Source organism: Polyodon spathula, chromosome 30 (assembly GCF_017654505.1).
Source record: "Polyodon spathula isolate WHYD16114869_AA chromosome 30, ASM1765450v1, whole genome shotgun sequence".
In the NCBI taxonomy this organism is placed as follows: Eukaryota; Metazoa; Chordata; class Actinopteri; order Acipenseriformes; family Polyodontidae; genus Polyodon; species Polyodon spathula.
In genome coordinates, this window is record NC_054563.1 from 6,627,449 (window position 1) to 6,644,991 (window position 17,543).

The following is a 17,543-nucleotide window of genomic DNA, read 5'->3' on the forward strand; positions in this document are numbered from 1 at the left end:
ATACTGTATAGGAATTCTTACAGAGTAACGCATTAATATAGACTGTGGCAGACAAGACCCTGTTTATCAAGCAACCGCGGTCTTTTTGTTTAAGAAAATCCTAGTACATTATGAGAAAAACAAAAGTGAAATGCCCTCTATCCACGTAAGGATTACCAGTTACTTGGCTTTGATCATGAATGCTTTGAAGCAGGACGTCCAGTGACGGCCTAGTGGGGTACAGGTCACGGTTGCTGACTGGACTGAACCGCCGTGATTTCAAATACCATTCCAATTTAGTTAATCCTTTTAAATATATATGGGCTGTCTTCGTGTAGCTTTCCAATTCAGAAGTTTCAAAATCTGTATTTAAAATGGCATACATATGTTAAATAAAAACAAAGGGTTTTTACTTTTTAGACATTTTTACTGGGCGAGTCCGCTTGTAATTCGCATTGTAAAGATGGCAATACGTTTCGCGGGCATTTACACAACTCTAACGTCACCCGTAAGCCACCAGCTCTGGCCAGTTTACACCAATGTAGCTCACTGATGTCATTTATAAGAGGAAAATACAATAAATGTATTATCCCGATGACAGAGATCCAGAGCAGGTCCCTGTGCTCAATAAATTCAGATAAAATGTGACTAACGCTGCTGCAGCCCAGTCATATTGGATTGTATACAGGTATATAATAATAATATGATATCTGTCTAACTGTTAAACTAAATTATTTCATACTTTACTTTTCTATGCACTCAGAAACTCAACATTATTGGTTATTCAGTTGGTTTACATTCCCTAGGTAGTTTCAGCTGCTGGCACACAAACCACTCCAGACTTGAAGTCTTCTTGCCCCTGTTTCACTCTATGAACTAAGCAGCATATGTTTGGTGGTTTTTTTTTTTTCAAACTTTTTGATGCTGATATAATTTTAAATTCCAATAGAGCTTTGGTGTTTTCTAAAATAGGGTCTATAAAACCTATTTTGATATCCCCTGTCATTTGTTATCAAGAAACCTTAAAGGAATGAAGAGATTGTACGGACAGTGCAACAATTAGATAGAGTTACTTATCCGTTCTATTTATTGCATTATTCAGCGATAAGCACTTTGTATTACATGGGTGTGTTTTGATCTTATGAAGACTAGATATAAGTTAGCAATAACGCAAAAATAATATCTTAAGGTAATAAAAGCCGTTCCGGATCCTCTAGTTTCTCTTATTAAAAATGCAATACAATATTCTGGATTCACCCCATCATATCCCAGCTTATTGATAAATGACTTATACTTTATTGACACTCAATGCATTAATAAAGGGCTTCGAGGGGAAATTCCTAAAGCAGCATTCCCCCAAAAGTAAAATAAATTCATTGTAAACTATTTAGTTATGTTTACCTCAGTACCGTTAGATATAACCTTTAAAGATGAAATGGCTCTTTACATTAAAGCTGAAAAAAAAGTTACATCAATACATCAGATAATAAATAAATAAATAAACTTTGTATTGATACACCTCTTGGAAATGTGAAGGTGGGCGGGTCAGAGCCTGGGCGGATATAGAATGTTAAGTGTAAAAGGTGGGCGGTCTGAGGAGGGATTTGTTGTCAGTGGATAGCAGACGGAAAACGCGAGAAGGGTATGTAAGTAAAATGTCGTCATACATTATTTCGCTTTAAAAATTGTGCGTATGTGCTTTAGATATGGTAGTTGATGCAGACGCGTGTTTTGTCAAGTATTTATGTGCACTGCAGGGCTTTGTAGAATACCGCACTGCCACGACTGCTTATTCTGCGTAGTGAGTGGACGAAAGTGACTGAATATAAACTCACAGTAAAAGGACCTCAAAAGTTGTAAGTTGAAATTTAAAAAAACAAAAAAAAAAACAAAAAAAAAAAACAGGTGTTTCGCATAACAGCAGGGAGCCCACTGATAATGTTCCTAATGTCAACATTATTATAAGACGTTTAGACAGAGTGTCGGGTATCACTCCTTTAAGTATAAAGGTTAGCTATCCTGAAATACCATGTTAGGTGGTCATCTGATATGAGAGGTCCAGGTTTGATTGCACGCTGTTAACATGCTGGCAATCATACCTGATTGAAAGGCATTCTATAACTGACTATTTCAGGCTTGTGTCTCATGTGATCAGCGACAGCGAGACAGATGACATCACCAGAGATCGCATCCCTGTCATGGGGTCACATGAAAGTGAGAGGATGTTCAGCCTCCTACAAAGACTGCAAAGTGTGGCCCGGAGGGAGTCGTGCTTGGGACTGGAGAGAAACCGGCACTGAGGTAAGAGTCGGCACAGGAGTTACAACACACCTCAACACCGGACGTCTCTCATACTGTGCATGGCATTAATGGGGTGATAACCAAGGCTTTAAAAAAAACAACAACAACAAAAAAAAAAAAACACACGTTTGTGATCACATTTGTGAACACATCTTGCAGTAGTGCAAGTAAACTTACTGTGTCATTCCCTTGCAAAGATAGAACAGAGACTGCATAAACATACTTACAAGTGTGTTATATTTTTACTTTATACATAGTTTTACGTATATCTAGAGAACAACTTACCCAGTCGTGAGGTAAGAGCATTCCATAATTTTACTTGAGGGTGTTGTTCTGTTGGCTCAGTAGCTAAAGTGCATCACACAGATGTGGATATAATTCTCAAGGCATTGTTTGTGGTCCCACACAGACTAGACCTATTACTATGTGCTGTTCACGTGGTTTACACTAATAGAGTGGGGAGGTGAGTTATAATACATATACCGGTCCTCACAGCATCACCCTGGTGTTCAGCCTGCTGACTTGGAAGAGGTATTGAAGAAAGGTGTGGAGACCTTGGTGATTGGGCGTGGGATGAGTGAGGCCTTACAGGTACGAAACGCTTTGAGAAAGTGAAACGGCATTGTCGAGTTTCAGGACCATGTAGTGCAGGTGTGCAGAATCTGGAAAACTATGTTCTCGCATTTCCGTAAGTTTCAGTCATGGTTTATCTGCGTTCGTCACTTGCATGTAAAGGCAAATGTAGCTTTGAACTGAGCATAGCTGTGTTGTGTTGTGGTTTGTGATGCACGGTCTGGAAACTCAAATATAAATGGTAGAATGGAGTAACTATTGTCTTCATTTTTCAATTTAAGAACTATGAAGGAAAACTAACAACTTTAGCAAGGTGGGTTAAAATATACATAACAATGATAATAGTAGTCATCTTTTATGTTTAATGTGAAAATATTATTCCAATTTGACAAAAGTTTCATGTTAAAACCATTTATCGAATTTTATAACCATTTCATTGCAGTTGTTAATGGTGATTGTGTGTCATGTCTCTATTGTTAGGTTCCTTCAGCTACGCTGGATTACATAAAGAAGCAAGGAGTGGAGGCGAAGGTGCTCCAGACAGAGAAGGCGGTGAGAGAGTACAACACACTGGCTGCCCAAGGAAATAAAGTTGGAGGGGTCTTTCACTCAACTTGTTGAGGCAGCTGGCCACATGTCGACCACATTCTTGACAGTGAAAACAGCCTGAAACCAACTATCGGCAAATTGTATAACTCAAATATATCTGATACAGCAAGCACAAAATGCCAAATGTTGCAGAAAGTTAAGTAGTCAGAAAGATCTGGTCTAGAAGCAGTTCACGGAAATAAAAACCTTGTTCTACCTTCTTTCTGGCATGGTGTATTGCCTCTTATTGATTGAGCAGCTCCACTTTAAAGATGTCATTAACATATCAAAACTATATGGAGGATTAAAAGATAGTAAAGCCCAAGGAAAACTGCAGTGTTTTTTTGGGGGTTTTTTTCAGGTATTTATGCGGCGGGCAGATGAGTAGTTTCTCAATAGAATTCTGTGTTAATGTCATGGGATAATTTAAAGCCGTCCCATACCTTACTCTTTTGTCATTCTCCATTATCGTTATGTGTGGCTGTTACAGGTAAAGATTTCTGTAGGTAGTATTCAAACAAGTGGTCCAAAAAAGTTGTGCGCTTAGGTACGCAGTCAAAATAATTTAACAGTATTCAAAACCATTTAACTTTCATCCATCAATCAGGAAGCCCCACTAGCTAGAGGGTACTATCATGCAGCAAGTTGCCACTGAACATCTAGGTTTAACAAAAAATGAAAGCAGAAAAGCTAAATATTGAAAAGGTAAACACATCTGTAATTTAATGATATGCTTAAAATAACAACGAAAGCAATTAACCTGCTTAGAGGTCATTATGTTGTTAGTTGACCTTGTCCATGTGTCCTCACCTACAACTCTTCCCTTTCCACTGGGGTGAACACAGCAACGACCTCTACTTTGTGTTCTAGAATTGCTTTGATAAAACATATCAAAAGGAGGAGGAGTTAGCAGGTTTTTTCATACAGAATGTTTACTTTGAAAAATGGTTATTTTACAAAGCTAAAATATTTTAATGTGTTTTTGTTACCACAGCTGGTTAAAGCAACAATCCCAGGATTGAAAATGTGTACACCCAAAAGTAATTTTGTAACTACTTATTACATTAACTATCACAAAAACAGAAAAAAAAAAAAACACACTAACACAGAATTCGCCAATAACAAAAATACCAAACCCATGTCTTCCTAAATCTACTGTGCCAGTATGGTGTGATCCAATAGTATGTAAACAATTTCTTCACTTTAAAATTGGCTTACTTTCTAGTCTCTATATAAAATGTTTTTATTGTATGCATTTATTAATGTACAAAGCACAGATTATACTTTGATCATAATAATATAATGAAATATTAGGTTGTTAAGTTACTAGTATAAATATGAATTTCAGGTGTACACATTTACAGTTTTGGCACTGTTACAGTGATATCGGGTAGCCAATGAAAAAGTGAACAGGAAAGTTTTACAATTATACATAGGTAATATATCTACATATAATCTGAATCCACTTGGTTAACAAGGATCGATGTATTGAGGTCTAGCAGGTCAGCGTCTGGTTGGTTTGGGCATTATGAACACTTTGACTGACTTGCTAAAGGGAATGGTTCCCTCAATGGAGTTTTCTGTGGCTGGGAGGCCTTCTGTGCTTTCATTCCAGGCTGGTTTGAGGACGGAGGTTCGGCTTTTACTTGAACTGTAAGCAAGAAGCAGCCTTACTTCTATCTGACAAGGCTCTGGAAAGGAAGCAGGGTAGGACATGTTGGTCAATACACCCAAATTATAAAAAGATTATGTTTCATATAAGGGAAGTCAAGTAGACAAACATTTCTGGCAATGTCTTCATCTGTGTAATATGTTTTATACAAGAGTAAAAAAACAACTAAGAAATTAAGACTGAAATCAATTCCCTCTACCTGATTAGCTTTTCCTGTACTTCAAATGGGATTTGCACATATTACTTAGTGGCCAACCGTTGTCTTTAATGGGAGTTCATCTTAGCCCACAGTACAGTATTTACATTAGGCCTTGGTGGCAGTGGAGGCTAATTCAAAGTCTGCAAGGTTACCAATTTACTAATCTTGACAAGAAATGTGCAGAAAATTATAATTGTTATATTTCACTGTCGCAGGTACCAAACAAAAAAGCTTTGCCACCCATTGTGGTTTCATCCTGAACATTTAACCAAAACAATCATAATAAAATAAGACATCTGCTTAGTAAAAATAACACTAATACCTTAAAGCGGAAAAGAGATTGGTGGCTACACTTTCATTATTTTGTAGAATCTAACCTCAATACAATTTTGCTCCTATCTAAGTTTCAAGTTGAAGGGTAAAATGGGATCCACTAATCTAACAATATTATAGTCCACTTCATACCTGTCCATGCAGAATGTGAAAGGTACACCTGAGTGATCAATCTGTGCCTTCCTGGACCAGGGTTCCTGAAATCACCAGGTCTAGGGTGGATTATATGCGCCTGTCCATCTGGGTAAACCACCTACAGGGGAAAGCAAACCCAATTAAAAATGTTAGTTCACAAAGAAAACTTAATTAGTACAGTAGCCAAGTTCCATTTATTTTGACTCCACACTGCACATTGGTTTAACTGTAAACGGCAATGTATCACTGCTTCCTATGTCTTGTACATTCCATTAAAAATAATGAATTGCTAAACTGATAACATTCTGTTGAGAAGCAAAGTATAATAATTGTAATAATCTTCATTATTCCAGGTACAGTCCTCTATATGGCATATCATGTACTACCTAATTAGATTATTTTGGTTCAGAAACACTGACAATGCACTACAATGCACATACCTGAACCTTCACACTATTCTGTGGATCTTGCACATGTTCCAGTGTTGCGTCAATATCCAGGGCCACAACTAACCCTGAGGTAAACCTTAAGGGGTTATCAGACTCTCCTGTAGGTTCAATGATAGTTGCTGTTGCTCTGTGGAGCTTAAGACAAGAAAGAGCATTTTAACAACATCAAGCACTAATCCAGACAATGAATCTCAGTAAACAGGACAAATAGCTACCATTCGAGTAGTTCTTCGAACCACTGCTTTTATTTCTAAAATACTGCTCTTCTACATGCAGATTGCATTTTTAAAATATGGAAAATATACGAATTAACAATAAACTATTTCTTAACACAGCTATTTTAGAGTCTTGATCCTATCAAGTGTATGTGGTTTATCCTTTACTTCCTCTATAGCCACAGTTGCCAAACCTTATTGTGCTGGAGTGAATACTGCAGACCTAAAAAAAAAGGCAGAGGAGCAAACCTTGGTAAGACGACTTGGAAATTAAGCTTTATAGGCACTGCGCCATGGGATATTTTTAAGGAAGACTCAAATGGGAGTTCTAACTTAAAACAGCTTAGAAGTGTACAGTGAGACAAACAGTGCAAGCTAATTTTCAGAACTACCCAGAGATTGTAAAAGCTTGTAAAAGTTGGTGCCTTCATCAAATTGTAGCTAAAATCACTTTTCGTTGATGATTAGTTTTTGTTTAGATTGAAATGTTTACTTGAACGTTGGAAGGGCATTGCAAGCGCCAGAACTGTAATACAGCTATGGCCAAAAGTTTTGCATCACCCTATAGAATTAACTAATTTTGCTTCATAAAGTGAATAAAATCTGCTGAGTAATGGATGTTAACATATTGAATTGCACAGCACTCTAGTTTTCCACATAATGTAAAACTGACAAAACATGTAACATTTTAAAATCTAACATGAAATACTGTACTACTATGATGACTTCCAGTAGTCTTTTTCAATTTATTTGGTAGTTTCTTTGATTACATGATGTTAAATAAAAGATCTAAATTATGTTCATATTGTTATTTTTATTTATTTTAAGTATGTCTCAATCCTAAAATTTTAGGTGATGAAAAACATTTGGCCATCGCTGTAGATGTAATTATTTACTGTATATTCAAAGTAACCCCTGTACACAAAGCCAGAAACAGACCTGTTCAGGCAGTCTGAGGTGCAGAAAGCCGCTCTGTCTCAGGGTTGTCTGCAGGATCTTTACCAGGTCGAGGGGTTTGCAGGCCAAAAGCCTGGGCATCAGTTCAAGCAGCTTCTCAACAAAACTGTCCTGGAAGTGGGTGAGCTCTGCCACAAAGCACCTGTGGGTTATAAAGGTGCATTTGTCATTCCTTTCTACATGTCTAGTTATGTGTAGTTCTAATTCCAGCAATTACAAAATACAGAAGACTGTTACCGCTCAGATTTCCACCCATATTCCTATATATAGCTGTCTCGTCAGAAAATGAAACATTTCCAAATTGGACAGTTTAAACAGAAAAACTATAGCTATACCACTAAATGATTTGGAAAATAACTAAATAATAAAACGAGCATGAAACAGGTTTGTACTGCCATCATGCCTTGCTTTAGGATAGAACTTAATAAAATGGGAGTATTTTGAGATTACAAATACCTCTGAAAAGCATCCACTTCTTGAAGAAACTTTTCACAAATACTCAAGAGAGGTTCCACTCTGCTTAGGAAAGGAAAATATCAATTTTCATGTAGGTTTTAAATGACAATTTTCAAAAATACCTAGTCAGATAAAGAACATAGCACAGTTGTATCCAAACACATATTTCAGGATTTATCACATTATTATTTGGGGGTGGGGGGAGACAGGCCTGAAAAATGTGGTTAGACACCCTGGCTAATCCTGCCAAGGCACATTTCTCTTTGTATCGACATGAAGTTATGATGCATACCCTGTGCAGCAGGATTACTGAGCTTGTCTTTTGTTAAATTCCTGAGCCTTCAGCTTGATAAATGAACTGTTTCTGCGACCAGTTGTCTAGCAGGTAATGATTAAGCAATAAAACCTGAATAATAAGATATAAAAATAATAAACTTCATCCAATTCATAGTCCTGCTGGATCTGTCAGGATCAGATCCAGTTAAATGGAATGGCAATAAAGGCTTAAAAAGAAGTGGCACTTGCCCTCGGCTGGTGCGAGCATTGAGAACCAGCTGTAGTGCCTTGGCCTGCAATCTCACATGGTGAACAATGGCCACTTGTCGGGTTTCTAGCCCACTGTACAGAAACTCCAGCTTGTAGGTCTCCTCCAAAATCTAAAACAAAAACAGACCCACATTTCAAATGCTTTAATTTTAATAAAAAAAAAAAAAAAAAAACAGATTGCCAAAATTTGGAAGATGCTAGGTTTTCTGGGTCAAAAATCTCTCTATATGCTTTGTTATACCCACAGGCTATTCACACCTAGGGGCAGGAGATCAGCTCTTACCTGCCGAGCTGCTGCAGATGCCATTGCGTTCTGTTTCAAGTATAGTGGTGCAGCAACGTTCCACAGCTTCTCTTGCAGGCCCTGGAATAATCCAGAGTTCACCAATTCAGTTGTATTTTCGGTTCATAATTTGCTTATCACTCACAACAAAAAGAAAATCTCTCCTTCAATTAGCAGTTACTGACCTTCATCAGCAATAGCTGGCAACGAAGGTATGTTGCAGAAAAGTCAGCTGCTCCAGCCAGCTCTGGCTGCAGCTCTCCCAGCCTCTGCAGATCGCTTTGTGGGATGGAAGGGTACAAGGGGGTAAAAAACCAAAGAACAAACTATTGAACACAAGGTCAGTGATCAACCTTTTTTTTTTAAATTTTTTTTTTTTTTTTTTTTTTTTTTTTTTAATATAATTTCACAACGTTCTGTTACCTTAATTTCAGTACTCCACTACTATTGAGAATAATGATTTTTTGGGGCTAGTGTCCCGAGATACACTGTCCTATGAAACACACTGAAGTTTAAGTTTCCCCTGGGCTGGATTAAATGTTTAATCAAGAATACACATCCAGTAAAATCTCCATCTAGACGGCTAATGTAGAAATACTGGGCCATCAGTATAGTTTATCTGTCCCCAGTGTCTGAAACTGTACTAGAACTACTTGAGATGAACTAAACTCTACCACCATCATTTAATACAAACATCTTCACTTAAAATAATTTTGTTGGTGAATCTGGGTACTGAAAGCATTTATTATCCATGTGTAATTCTCTATAGCATGTCAATGCAGCTAAAACTACTTTTGCATAACATAAAAAAGCTAGTTAGATCTGCATTCGGGGAAGATGAAGGCTAGGCTATGGAAGGCTGAAGAGGCAACAGGGAATGCTTTTTTAGCTGAACGTGATTCTGGGACACTGCAGTGTTAACCGTCAGCCTCTTACCGGATGCTGAACTCAAGCAGTTCCTGTGCCCCCTGTGCCTCCAGGTGCTGGATGGTGTAGACTCTCTCCAGGCTCTGCCGGAGGAACTGCTGGGACGATTCCTCGCTAGAGGCCATACCAGAGGAATCTGACACAGACACCAGCTTCCTGCCCGGTAACTGAGCAGAACACACAAAAAATATATCAGCACTTTAAACATACACTGGTCACCACAGTACAATAACTTTTCTAGCTTTACTGGATCCCATGTCCCAGAAACATATGAGGCAGTGTAACCCAAGTTGTCTGACTCTTTAGTCAGATTAGTTGCAACAGTGAAAGGAAATAAAAAGTTAGGGGCATGATATATCATACTTCAAATTCATCTTTTTCTTACCCGTAATGGTGGAACCAGGTGCGAGAGACTGTCTCTTAGATAAGCATAATGCCTAAATGTGTGGTCTGAAAAAAGCGCGGACATTGTAGGACACGATTTTGCAGCGTTGAACACCAAAACCAACACAGCAATATCTGATAATCAAACTGTAAGGAAATACAGAACAGCCATTAAAGGTTGAGAGTTTTGTCTTAATTTATTTATTCTTTTAATGTAAAAGTTCATAATTTCATAAAATAATATTTGTATTTATCCAACCATGAAAATAAAAAAAGGTAATGAAAGTCACTGAAAAATTGTGTTATACAACTGAAACACAATGAAAAAATACTGTTGTGTGCAAGGATACAAGCAGGATCGTCCATATCTGGTTCGGGTGTGTCAAAGTATGGGTGTGTACTCAGGAGCTCTGGGACCAGAGGCAGAACAAGGGTAGGGTGCCTGGCCCCCAGAAACTTCAGGCACCTGTTGGTTGAAGCAGGTGAGAGGTTATTGGACAAATCGCATGACAAAGAGAACACTATACTGCAGGCAGTACGTTTCTTTGGGCTTCAATCAGCAGGGGTTTGTATTGTTCATACTGAAACTGAGAAAAGCTTTCACTTATTTTCAATCCTTTCACCATAATATGGCTAAATGCAGCAGTTGGCAAAGTGTGACACAAAAACCAAAATTAGAAAATATTGACACCGCTTTGCACTTCTGCTGGTTGAACTCAATTAACATCTTGAGAGGTTGCTTTGCATTGCTGTAAAACATTTAGATGGGGGAAAGGTTAAGGTAAAAAGCTGCAATAGAGAAGGTAAATATTTTAGGTCCAGGTTTCTGCAGCTCTTTGCTTGTAATGAAGTAAACTTACTTCCAGACAGAGTTCCGGTCAGTTGGGTACTTGGTCAGGTTCTTCAGCAGCTCCACGAGAGCCAGCTGAATGCATTCTTTCGTGGAAACGTTGGTGTAGCACAGGAGCTCGTGCAAGGCCTCTCGAATATCACGTGAAGAGTCCTAATTGGGAAAGAGGTAGCAATGATAAGTTTCAGGTTTTTGAGTGGGACTGGAGAATCAATAAATTCATGAACAATCACCTGGGTTACAATCCTCTGCCTTTTAAGTGCTTTCATACTTCCAAAAGGTATATAAAAAAAAAATTATAAGAAACTATGTGTCAAATAGACATTTCAGTTAGTGCCTTCGTGGACGATTTTCTACTTGACGGTCTTGTAGGTTTTACCCTAGATCCATTGAAATTGTGACAAAACAGAATGAAGAGATTAAAAGGCATCCCAAAAACCTTCAGGGAACCAACTTAACTGTGCTTTCTACAGGGTTTAGTAATATTATTCTGGCAAGATAAGATGTTGCAGCCCAGAATCACAACAATTATAGGAAGTTTATTTCATGCAACATGATAGCGCAGAGGAAGTCCCCCACTATGAAGCTTCAAACAAAACATATAGATGTTTTAATCTTGTACACAGGAAACGGTATAAAACTTAAGCATAAAGACTAGAAGGACAAACAATCGTTTTGAAAACAACCTTCTTTGTCTTATTATTATTCAATGCTAGCCAACGTAAGCCCTTGTACTCCTCATTTAGAGCGCGTATACCTCCAGCACAGCGAGCACGGTGTCGAGCTGGTCCTCGCGCAGGGTGATGTTGTTGGAGATCTGCCGCAGGACGTGGATAGACTGCAGCCGCACCTCCTCAATCTCATCATTGAACATGTCCACCAGGAAATCCAGGCACTTCTCTGCAAACGATGAAGAGGACTGGGCCAGCGTGCACAGAGCCTCCACCGCGGCGATCCGCACCTCTGCAGAGAGAAATACACTGCACTGAATTCTATTAGATACCTGGGAGCAGGCCGCTTCATAAAAACAACCACAGGGTTTTTTTTAATGCTCTAAATCATTGTCAGGACATATAACAATCAGCTGTTCAAAGTGATGAAAAAAAAATCAAAACACTAGTAGTGGGAAAGCAGGCGATTTGAGAGATTTTATAATTCTTGAACCGAGAAGTTGCGGTTAAAAGCTTACTTTCTGTACAGTTTGCTAGGACGATTTAATCAGATGCACATTGACTGCAAGACTACTCATTGTCCTGCGAGCTACAGAAACAAAGGAAACAAAAAAATAATAATATCTACCAAACATCTCATCTTCCAGGCCGTGTACAAAAGCTCCACAAGCTCCTGAGTCGATCAGGTTGACAGCGTACGTGTCCACTTTCTCCTTGGGGGCATCATCTGCCCACTTCCGTCCTGAGGAGAATTCCCCTGAGCTGTAGAGCTCTTTGGCTCTTTCGTGAGCGGTTCGCTTTCTCTGTGTAAAGAGACACACTTAGTTCAAACAATCTTTGCTAATGCTGTTGGACTCTGCAGTCAAGTGGAAAATCTAACCATGTTTAAGTCATCAGTATCTCAAACTTTGTTAGTTTTTATTTAAAACAACAACGGATACAAACAATATATACTGTATTTCTAAATACAAAAGTGAGAAAATACAAATGTCTAGTATACCCTGAGATCAGACATTAGCTTCTTGTCCAATGTTTGCTCCAGAAAGTGTGCACTCACTTGGTGCATCGAGCCCTGAAACAGAGAAAGTTAAATAGTACTTCAGCTAAACCTGATGCTTCAATAGTCCTGTAAATGGCTGGTCAATATTTCTCTTCCACTAGCATACAGAAGAGATCTGGTACATGCAAATGCTGGGAAAATAATGAAATCATTCCATAACATTAATATAATATCTGAATAGAGTTACCTGAACCTAAATGTTTGAAAATTAAGTTTAAATAGGAGACTTACCAAGAGTTTAGCTGCCTGCACTCTGACTACCCATGACCCATCACTGACCATGTGGGAAATTTTGCCAAATGCATCATCGACCAGTCGTATCTCTTCATTGGAGGAAGGAATAGGGACAATGCTGAACAAGAAATTGAAGAGGATGTTACAGCAAAAGACCCAGAGGAGTATTTGCCTATGGTGAATTGCATGTATCAGTATTAGTTTGTATGTATTAATGTAACTACAGACAGGATATTGGAGTGTCCACGTAACCCAGATTCTGAGTCAATAATGTCCTAAGCAGGTTTTAATCACAACTGAACCCTTTACGGACCATTTCAGACATGTAAAACTAAATGTGACAGATTTATCATGTACAGTAACATGTAACTATCATAATGTCCCTAACAATGTGTTTAATACATGCTTGTGTTTGTAGAAAGGCATTACCTTTCTGGATAGAGCTGGCTGAGAACCCACACCATCTGCACAGCGGCCGATCGCACTTGCTCATAGTCATCCGACAGCAGTTTACAGGCCTGAAAAGATACAAGAAAAGTGTGTTCAAAAAAGATAGACCAACAGACCAGCATATTATTTTTTCCTTTCTATTAAACACCATTTATGTATATGCTTTGTATGCAGCGTAACTTGAATAATGATATTACAAAACCAGGTTTTAATAAGAAAAACAAGGCATTACCTGACTGTAAATTGTCTGCTGCAGCTTCATTCCCCGTTCATGTAACTGCAGCTGGATAAAGGAAGGCAAAAACAAATGATCATAAAGCCCTTCAATTCTGCTGGACTCATTTACAAGATGGAATCATCGTACCATTGCCTTGATTGCTGCCGTCCGCACACGCGGATCCTGATCGTTGAAGTAATCGCCGATGATTTTCTGGACATCCTTCAATGCCATACTCTCTAACTCTTTGGAGACAGGTTTATCCACAGACCCAAGGCAGCCCAACAGCTGCAGGCATTTATTCCTCACTCCAAACGATGTATCTGTAAGGTGCTACAGAAGACACAAACTTAAGCGAACACTCCCTAAGAACATACTTTCCATAAATCAACTGCTTTGGAATAACGAACATACAAATAACAGTAAAACTAAATAACATTACAATGCACACACACACGTTGTATTAAATCACCCATTATTACAGAGAAACCATGACAAACTGCATGCTAATACCTACCCTGCAAGCCACTTCAACAAGTCGAAGTCTGATGGTCTGGTTTTCAGGAAGCTGTGTGCCAATGGCCAGGAGAGTGTCCAGCAACTGAGCAAGAACCTGATGGGATTCTGTATGTAATAATAAAAAAAATGTCAGAAAAATGTATAACACTAACATGAGGTGTCTGTATTATGTATTTTACAGCAAGAAACTGCATTACTGGACTGGGCCTAAACAATGTAAATATAATTTTTCACCTCACACAGAAAGTAACTAGCAAAGAGGTCTGATTGACTAATTTAAAACCTACTCAGATAAACTACAGTTTGAATTTATTATAATACAGGCTGCAAGTCTTGCTTCAGTGCACACTCAACACTGCTCTAATGCAGTGGCTTTGAACCCCGGTCCTGGGGACCCCCTGTGTCTGCTGGTCTTCATTCCAACTGAGCTCTCAATTACTTAACTAGACCCTTAGTTGAATTGATGATTTGCTTAATTAGACCTTTTTAATTGTTTTCACCTCTTAAACAGTTGCAGAGTTCAAGTTACTTACAAAATATTACAGCTAACAACTAAGAGACTCACTTTCATTATTAAGTGTATTAATGGCATCATCTACTATACAATCGGGTAAAAATCCTTGTGTTTTGGAAAGCAAACCCAGCAAAGAGGCAATCTTCAGTCTTACGGAGCTATCAGTTTCCTGAGAACAAAAAAAGAGAAAAAATGTGCATAGTGGGTTTTTTTTTTTTTTTTTTTTTTTTTTTTGGGACAAATGGTAAAATTATCATCATTGAAAGTGTATAAGTATTCCCTATCTGAAACAACAGGGGTGTTTGACTATTTTGGAGCAGCACTAACAGTAAGAAAATGCTGTAGTATATTATAAAAGTACCATTGAATCCTGTAAAGCTCATATATTCAATCCCTCTCGTCCTAGGCTGTTACCTTGTAATAATGCTCCAGGAGAATGCGCACCACTCCCTCCACACTCTCAGACTCCACAGGCTTCCTGGCAAACTGGAGCAGGTACTGAAGGGAGTCTGTGGGGGTCGTGGCCTTACACAAGTCAATGTGCAGGGCAGCTGACTTACTGGGTTTGGTCAAGCGCAACTTCTTAGCTGGGGCTTCTTCATATTGCTGTTGCTGAAACAAAGAAAATCAAATTATATATATATATGTATATGTGTGTGTGTGTGTGTGTGTGTATACCTATATGTTTTTAATTTATTCTTTACAAACTCACTCATAGCATGTAGTAACAAAAAAACAACTTGGTAATAAATATGGACACAGTGCAACATGTAGTTTTTGTCAAGGTAACTTCTACACTAAAGAGCAAGCTGGTGGTTACAGCCTAACTAATATAACATTCAAATTACTTTACACACTTTACTGCATACCGTGGGCCTGGTTCACAGAACTTGAAGGGCTGTTTACACACATTAAACTGCACACATTACACAGTAAACTTCTCGCCCTCTAAAAGAGTTGAAAACAGTTGTGCTGTGAAAACTTGATTTCATTCATTAAAATGGTCTTCAATTGGCGACTACAAAATAAAAAAAAACACGCCTCAAATCGTTCCATTATGTCATGTTATTTGAGTTTTTTTTATATAATATTTACACCGCTGATGTGTACATATAGATCACTTTCGTATTACTTACACAGCAGAGTTGTAAAGCAAAGTTCTTACTATTTACACGCGTAGTGTAATGACGCGCCGAGACACTGCTCACCCACCCAATATTGGCAATAAAGGTGGAAATTGGTGACCACCAGTCCATACAAAATAACGCCGTTGATCGCTGCCTATACAGCATTGGATTTCATGTTTATTCTTCGTTGTAAATAATGGCCAAAAGGCAAATTGATTGAAATACTAACAATAACAAGCAGATTATAATCGCTACGTTTATTTTCATGAAAGTGTTTAAAATAAAAAAAAAACATTATTTACCAATATGTCTGTAAAATTATGTAACAGTGTAATATTCTGAATAAAACTAAAAATAATTATAATCTAAACAATTAATTATACACGGAAATAACTGGTAAAACAGTTTAGGCCAAGGCTTTTAGGGGACTTTACTGGACAGCTAGTATCCGATGTGGGTGCCTCTTCGTCGGTCGCTTCCTCCAGTTATTAAAACGTTAAATCGAACACACATTTCTACACAGGGTTAAAATGTACTAACCTGAACAACTTTAGTGAATTCTTCGTAGACACGTTTCTTTAAATGAGCTGCCATTAGGTCAGAGACGAGCTGAACCCTCTGCCTGGACAAAGCTGAATCGAAAAACGCGTTTACAGTTCCATTGTGCTCAGGACGGCAGGTCTGTCTGCTCTTCCGTAGTAGTCGAGAGAAATGACAGTTTACCACCATGTGGAAATGAATGGGAACTTCTTCTGACACATACACACATTGATTTAGTTTAAATGTTAATGTTTGAAGTTCACGACAATGTATCACGTATTTTTTGTTTAAAGATAACTACTCATATTTGAAACATATTAAAATGAAACCTTATTAATATTTCCCGAGTGTCATTATTTGTGCTACAACTAGTACTGTGGTCGGTGTATATAAAAAGATAAGGATGCGATATTATTTTATTTATTTATTTATGTCTAGAACTGCATTTTTCTCCAGATAGTACCTAGAGCTATAGATTAATGGTGGCCCTCACAGTTTCGTTTTGGTTTTGCTGTTTTTAAGTTACAAATATGTAGTGAAACCTGCCTCCCCTTTTATTGTTAATCTTTTACGTTTTCCAATAGTTTTATCAGGAAGCAGCAACAACCTGTAGATATTTGCACATCTGCTTTTCATGTAATAATTGTATCAACTTCCAAACAAAAATGCACCCAATTAGTTTCTTAGTGTCATCTAGTAACAAAAAAAAAAACACACACACACCAGAGACCTAACACACCGCATTTAAAACAAGTCATAGTCTATAAATACCCAGTAATTACCAGAGATCGCAATCTGCTTGTCTTGTAACCAGTAAAATGCATTCTATGCTGCACGTGGTAGCAGGATGTGGGGTTGCGTGGGGTTCTATTCCAGAACCTGCACAGGAGGAGTATTGTATGTGCTGGTAGCATTAATCCGCTTCACCTGAGTCACAGGGACAATGAAATTGTCATTTTCCAGCTGAACAGGGCAGACAATAGTTCTGCATGTGCTCAGCTAAACTAGAATGGTATCTCTAATCAGCAGCATTTCACATAGTCTTCATGGGACCAAAGGAAACTTGTTATCTCTGTCCTGAGGAGACAAGTGGCAAATCATAGTTTGCACAATCCCCAATTTATGTGTTATAGGGACAAGAAGTAATGTGCCAGTTACACTGTGATTACTAAGGAAGTTGGCTACTTTAGCATGGCAGAACAGCACTGATTATACCATGAATGTACAACTTGCAGGATACAATACGATCAACATGGGACTTGAATTTCACAGGTGATGACATGACCACAGGGCTATGCCAAGCTCAGGTGAAGATCAGGTGTTCTGTGCTCTTAGGAAGTGCCTTTATACAGTAGTATACACAC

At 38.2% G+C, this 17,543-nt stretch overlaps 2 protein-coding genes across 5 annotated transcripts; one reads left to right on the top strand and one right to left on the bottom strand.

Annotated features, from left to right (window-relative positions):
• Positions 1-1,533: 1,533 nt before the first annotated feature.
• On the top strand, positions 1,534-3,662 carry aamdc (adipogenesis associated, Mth938 domain containing). Of its 4 annotated transcripts, none has more exons than XM_041232841.1 (4): positions 1,534-1,621; positions 2,114-2,280; positions 2,776-2,871; positions 3,334-3,662. In XM_041232841.1, exons 2-4 carry the CDS (start codon positions 2,149-2,151, stop codon positions 3,472-3,474), a joined length of 369 nt encoding a protein of 122 aa, XP_041088775.1. In that variant the 5' UTR covers positions 1,534-1,621; positions 2,114-2,148; the 3' UTR covers positions 3,475-3,662. The 4 variants fall into 4 exon arrangements, with proteins under 4 accessions (XP_041088775.1, XP_041088779.1, XP_041088777.1 ...); XM_041232845.1 differs by having other exon boundaries at positions 1,539-1,621; positions 2,135-2,280; XM_041232843.1 differs by having other exon boundaries at positions 1,548-1,625.
• A 90-nt stretch (positions 3,663-3,752) lies between these two features.
• Positions 3,753-16,328, bottom strand: ints4 (integrator complex subunit 4). Its single transcript, XM_041232808.1, has 23 exons — positions 16,180-16,328; positions 14,927-15,124; positions 14,564-14,681; positions 13,997-14,103; positions 13,627-13,812; positions 13,495-13,545; positions 13,242-13,330; positions 12,810-12,930; positions 12,519-12,590; positions 12,147-12,321; positions 11,605-11,810; positions 10,858-11,000; positions 10,348-10,463; positions 9,999-10,132; positions 9,623-9,780; positions 8,872-8,965; positions 8,687-8,767; positions 8,383-8,513; positions 7,858-7,917; positions 7,384-7,543; positions 6,221-6,364; positions 5,778-5,898; positions 3,753-5,132 (listed from the first exon to the last, which is right to left on the bottom strand). Exons 1-23 carry the CDS (start codon positions 16,231-16,233, stop codon positions 4,945-4,947), a joined length of 2,907 nt encoding a protein of 968 aa, XP_041088742.1. The 5' UTR covers positions 16,234-16,328; the 3' UTR covers positions 3,753-4,944.
• Between the last annotated feature and the right edge of the window lie 1,215 nt (positions 16,329-17,543).